Genomic DNA, 6254 nt, shown 5'->3' on the forward strand with positions numbered 1-6254 from the left:
CCTGAAGGTCTAAGTTTTAATGTGATGTTGTTTCCCTTTAGTCTGAAGAATTTTATTTATTATTTCTTTTAGTGCAGGTCTGTTGGTGGGAAATTTTCTTAGGTTTTGTTTATTGAAAAATGTCTATTTTGCTTTCATTCCAGAATGATATTTTTGATAGGTATAGAATTAGAGATTGGCAATTTTTCTGCCTTCAGCACTTTATGGATGCCATTCCTTTGTCTTTTGGCTTCCATTGTTTCTGATGCTAAGCCTGCAGTTTTGTTTTGTTTTTTTTCATTGTTTCCTATAAGTGTCATTTTTATTCTGGGTGATTTCAGGATTTTCTTCTTAAATTTTTTTTTAGCCATTTTGTTTTTATCCTCATTAGGGTTTAGAGAGTTTTGTGAATCTGTAAAACTTTTTTTTAAATCAAATTTGGAAAATCTTCAGCCACTATTTTTTTTTTTTTTTTAAGATTTTATTTATTTACTTGACAGAGAGAGACATAGCGAGAGCAGGAACACAAGCAGGGGGAGTGGGAGAGGGAGAAGCAGGCTTCCCGCAGAGCAGGGAGCCCGATGTGGGACTCGATCCCAGGACCCTGGGATCATGACCTGAGCCGAAGGCAGACGCTTAATGACTGAGCCACCCAGGCGCCCCTTCAGCCACTATTTATCCAAATATTTTTTTCTGTCCCAGTTGCTCCCTCCTCTCTGAGACTACAAGTCTCTTTCTAAGACTAAAGTTTTTGTTTTTTTTTTTTAAGATTTTATTTATTCATTTGACAGAGAGAGAGAGAGAGAGAGAGTGCACAAGCAGGGGGAGCAGCAGACATAGGGAGGGGGTGAAGCAGGCTCCCTGTGGAGCAGGGAACCCAATGCAGGGCTCAATCCCAGGACCCTGAGATCATGACCTGAGCCCAAGGCAGGTGCTTAATTGACTGAACCACCCAGGTGCCCTTCTAGATTGTTAAATATGTCCAAAGAGACTTAGTTTTTTTGTTTTTTGTTTTTTTAATCTGTTTTAGTTTCCAATTAACCTAACTGGACTCAAATTTGAAATTTTCGTTTCAGTGGTTGGCAGCTAAAATCTCTGATCATTTCTTTTTGCCTTAGCTGGGCTGTTTTCATGAATTTTAAATTTATAAAAATGTATTGGGTTCTAGATATTATTGCTTCTTAACTTTTTCTTTTTCTTTGTATCCAGCTCTGTGCTTATTGATTGTATCATTGTTGCTGTGTATAAGATTTACTCTGTTGCTTCTTGGTGGTATCCCAAATGAGCTCCATAGTAACCCTGTTATTTTTTTTTTTAAAGATTTTTATTTATTTATTTGACAGAGAGACACAGCGAGAGAGGGAACACAAGCAGGGGGAGTGGGAGAGGGAGAAGCAGGCTTCCCATGGAGCGGAGAGCCCGATATGGGGCTCGATCCCAGGACCCTGGGATCATGACCTGAGCTGAAGGCAGATGCTTAACGACTGAGCCACCCAGGCGCTCCCATAGTAACCCTGTTATTACCTTGTCAAGAGTAGACAATTGGCCTGGCCTGTGTGAGTCCTGGTTTTTGTGCTGAAGAAATAGTGGGTTGTTGTCCAAAGACAAAATAGGTGATAGACAAGAACAGGACCTAAAAGCTTTCCTGCAACCTATCCTCTCACTGCCTCCTCTGGGAATCCATTTTGCTAGCCTCAACTCTTCCCTCATCTTCTTACCCCAAAACATATTCTAATTCAAGCAACTTTTAGACTGCTCAAGGATTTCTTAGAGTTACCTTTGTTAATTCTTAAAATCCATACCTTTTGCTCACTTCTGTTGTTTCTTCCAGGTTTGTTTTTTTTTTTAAAGATATATTTATTTGAGAAAGAGAGAGAGAGAGCAGGAAGAGGAGCAGAGGGAGAGGGAGAGAGAGAATCTCAAGTAGACTCCCTGCTGAGTGCAGAGCCCAACACAGGGCTCGATCCCACAACCCTGAGATCGTGACCTGAGCTGAAATCAAGAGTCAGATGCTTAACTGACTGAGCCACCCAGGCACCCCTCTTCCAGGTTATTTTTATAGGGGACCCAAGAATCTTATGCTAGTTTGCCCTCTACCAGAAGTAGAAAATGCTCTCTGGTCTTCTTTCTCTACTAAGCACTATTTCTGTATTCCCAAGAAGTGGTTAGGAGGTATATTAGAAAATGGGAGATCAGGAGAAATTAGGTACAACACATAAATTCTGAGAAATGTTTAATGGAAATAAAATCTTCCATTTCTCCAAACTTTAGCAAGAGATACATTTAAGAAAGAAAACAGTATCAACCCAGAAAATTCCTCACACATGTATATCATGAAGCATTAACAATGTTTTTCATTGCTGCATATAAACATTAGTCAAAAAATTGAAAAATCTAAATGATCATCAGTAGACAATGGTTAAATAAGTAATGGTCCATCTAAATCATGAAATATGATGGATTAGCTAAAATGAATTAAGTCAATCTCTGTATAAACTGATTTGGAAGAATTTGCAAAGAATACCATTAAGTGAAAAGAAGTTGAAGAATCATTTGTTTAGTATAATATCATTTATGTAAAAATAAAATAGCATCCACTAAATCAAAAGGTATATTTCTCTATATGCATGCATACTTATGTACTTGCACGTAATAAGGATAGGAAGCAAACATTCGTAACATGTTGACATCTCTTTTTTTTTTTTATTATTTATTTATTTATTTTTTTAAAGATTTTATTTATTTATTTGACAGAGAGAGAGTTAGCGAGACCAGGAACAGAAGCAGGGGGAGTGGGAGAGGGAGAAGCAGGCTTCCCACCGAGCAGGGAGCCCGATGTGGGGCTTGATCCCAGGACCCTGGGATCATGACCTGAGCCGAAGGCAGACGCTTAACGGCTGAGCCACCCAGGTGCTCCCATGTTGACATCTCTTAGAAGAAAAGTGGAATTGGCAGAGTGGAAAAAGGGCAATTTCACTTTATTTGTGTTCCATCTTTTCATAATGAAAATGTCAATTACTTATTTAATTTTAAAACTCCATGAAGGAAGCTTAGACTCTGAATGTGACATTCACTGAGTATCTTCTTCCTTACAGAAAGAAAAAATATGTTTAAAGATGTCCTGTCATGTTTGAACATGGATAGGAGCAGGAAGCTTCTGCCAGATGTTGTCAAACAATTCTCCTTAGATCGAGGATGTATGTGGACCCCTGAGACTCCAGGAGACTTAGCCTGGAATTTCCTGATGAAAGTTCAAGCTCTGGATGTGACAGCCAGAGATACAATCCTCAGACACAAGGTTCCGGGTGAGGATGGCAAAGAGGAATTGCTGACTGGAGTAAAGAATTTGGAAATCAGGGACATACAAACCATTCATCCCTTTGATGTTCTTTGTGCCTCTATGCTCTGTTCAGACAGCTTGTTGCAGCGTGAAGTCATGTCAAACATGTATCAGTGCCGGTTTGCTCTTCCCCTGCTCCTGCCAGATGCAGAAAACAACAAAAGTATCTTAATGCTAGGAGCCATGAAGGACATTGTGAAACAGTGGTCAACACAGTCTTCAGGAGGGCCTACAGTGGACACAGAAACGTTTCCGAAGATGCCTATCATCTCTTTTGTGCGCCTAGGATACTGTAGCTTCTCCAAGTCCAGAATCCTTAACAGACTGCTTGGTCCTGCCCAACCAGGACAATCACACAAAATCTTTCTCCATCAGGATTTTACTGTCCCAGTGCTTCCCCGGCAAATCTCTGATGGCCTGGTTGAGATAATGTGGCATTTTCCTGAGAGCGATAGTGTAAAGGAAAACCCTAGTTTTTTCCAAAAGCCTGTTGCTCTGGCCAACCTCCGTGGAGACTTAGAAAGTTTTTGGACACAGTTTGGTTTTTTGGTGGAAGTTTCCTCAGCTGTATTTTTTTTCACTGACTACATAGGTGAGAAGGAGTGGGACTTGCTAATGTTTTTAGGAGAAGCTGCCACTGAAAGATTCTACTTTGTTCTCAGTCCCCAGGCCCAGGAGAGTGAAGAGGCTCAGCTTTTCCAGAGGATTCTAAAGTTGAAGCTATCACAGCTACTGTTTTGGGAGGGGGAGGAAGCTGGGGAGAAAGGGAAGAATATGGAGGGTCTTCAAGCAGCTCTGCAGGAAGTGATGTCCTCTTCACTCAGATGTGTGTCCATGGAGGACATGGGCTCCCTGGCCAGGGAGTTGGGAATCCAGGTAGACCAAGACTTTGAGAACGTTCAGGGAATTCACAGTTCCCCTAGTGAAAACCTGGCTGGAACAGCTAAAGATGAGAGACAACAAAGGTACAGTCAGCCAGAAAGCTCATCTGAAAGCCCAGCTGAGACGCCTGTAAGAGAGCCTGGGGCTAGCTGGAATCTTCAGAATTTCCACCACACCCCAGTATTGGAAAACTTCTGTCCTTTACCAACCAGAATTGGAGGTGACTTTAACCATGTTTCTTTGAAAGCCCCCTGGGTTATGGGCTCCTATTTTTGGTCAGAGCAGAGGTCTAAGTGGTTCCGTCCCTGGCCCTTTCAGAAAACAAGGGACTATGGTCGAGGTAAAAGTTTTAGGTTTCAGGACTTCCAACCCCAGAGATTTTATTCACCTGAAAGATTTATGAAATTTTCAAGAACTGCTTGGGGACATCGCACGGATAAAACATTTGGGAGACCACCAAGACCTAAATCTCATCATGTACAGGCCTGGCCTGAGAGACCACAGACAACAGGAGCTCTTGAAAGATCTGGGGAAGTGGTCTCTCACTTAGGTCACTTCCATTCCCTGAGTTTGCAGTCAGCAGGAACAGCTGGGAAGCCACAGCCTAAGCAAGCCTATACCCAGAGAACACAGCCAACTAGGGCAACTGGGAAGCTTATGAAAACAATATCCCATATTGAAGGTCTTTACCCCCAGGCCTTTCAACCAGCAGGAGCCATACAAAAACCTGTAAGACCTGCTTCTCAGCAAGGAGCCAAACTGAAGACACAGGATGGGCCTTCAAATCCAGCTTTCCAAATGGGATCCTATCCCAGGCCCAATAGCAAATGTTTACCCAGCTCCCAATTCACATCCAACCAGCCCAAGCCATCCCAGTTCAAGCAATCCCAACCTGTGCCCGCTCAACCCAAACCCACTCACACAAAACCCACTCAGCCCTGGCCCTCCCAAGCTAAACCCTTCCCACCCAAACCCACTCAACCCCAGCCCTCCCAAGCTAAACCCTCTCCACCCAGACCCACTCAGCCCAAGCCATGCCCACCCCAGGGCTCCCAATCTAACCCTTCTCAGCCCAGACCCACTCAGCGCAAGCCATGCCCACCCCAGGCCTCCCAATCTAAGCCTTCTCAGCCCAGACCCACTCAGCACAAGTCATGTAGGACCAGTCCTTCACAGGCTAAGTCATACAATCCAGGAGCAGGGCCCAAGAGGGCAGGGAAACGTTAAAGTGCTTACTATGAAACAAATCCTTCACCCAGGCCGTTGCTATCATACAGCTACCTAAAGAAGAGTGGCAGTGATGGTAAGAGATTCCTATCATTATCATGACAGAAAAAAAAAAAAAAGATATGCACAGCCTAACTAGTATCATTAAAATATCTATAAGAATTGTGTCTACCAAAAGGAAAAATATGAAAAGAATTAAGAATAGAATCAAGGAGTAAATAAATTAACTGAACCCAGTCTTAAGTATTAGGTAATATATAACCTGAATCCGAGGACTGGGGCTGTTGAGACCACCCCATAAAATAAGGCTCAGGCAGCCTCAGTGTTGCAAGAAAAACTGCTTTAGATGTTGGCTGCTCCAGAGGTGCCTTAGTCAAAGCTTTTTGGTTCAATATCAGCCACTAAGCAGATAATCTTGTTTGTTTGGGATGTTTAAATCCATTTACTTGTGATAACAGCTCCAATTTGCTTTGATGATGTAAATAGCTCATCTGACCCTTACAGAAATAATGAGCTAAAAACCAATGAAATAAATTAATTTGCATTAACTTGGGTATGATTTGTGTATGTTTTATATTTAAAGTACTTGTAATAGTTAAGGTAATTTGGCTTATTAAAAGATCGGATATCCTCATGATTTCAACTTAAAATGTATAATTAAAATTTTAATTTTAGAGTTATAAAGCTTGTAAAGAGCATTGCAATGTTTTTTTTTTTTTAAAGATTTTATTTATTTTTTAGAGAGCGAGTGAGAGAGAAACAGCATGAGAGGGGAGAGGGTCAGAGGGAGAAGCAGGCTCCCCACTGAGCCGGGAGCCCGATGAGG

At 41.9% G+C, this 6254-nt stretch overlaps 1 protein-coding gene across 2 annotated transcripts in view; it reads left to right on the forward strand.

Annotated features, from left to right (window-relative positions):
* Positions 1-5976, forward strand: part of CARD6 (caspase recruitment domain family member 6) — an 11704-nt gene extending 5728 nt beyond the window's left edge. For both annotated transcript variants that reach the window (XM_031028165.2, XM_031028166.2), the window contains exon 3: positions 3075-5976. In XM_031028165.2, the coding sequence (XP_030884025.1) occupies positions 3075-5428 (2354 nt within the window). In that variant the 3' untranslated portion in view covers positions 5429-5976. The remainder of the gene's footprint in view (positions 1-3074) is intronic.
* Positions 5977-6254: the final 278 nt, after the last annotated feature.

The sequence above is a fragment of the Leptonychotes weddellii genome, chromosome 7 (assembly GCF_054177405.1).
Source record: "Leptonychotes weddellii isolate Sample4059 chromosome 7, ASM5417740v2, whole genome shotgun sequence".
NCBI lineage: Eukaryota > Metazoa > Chordata > Mammalia > Carnivora > Phocidae > Leptonychotes > Leptonychotes weddellii.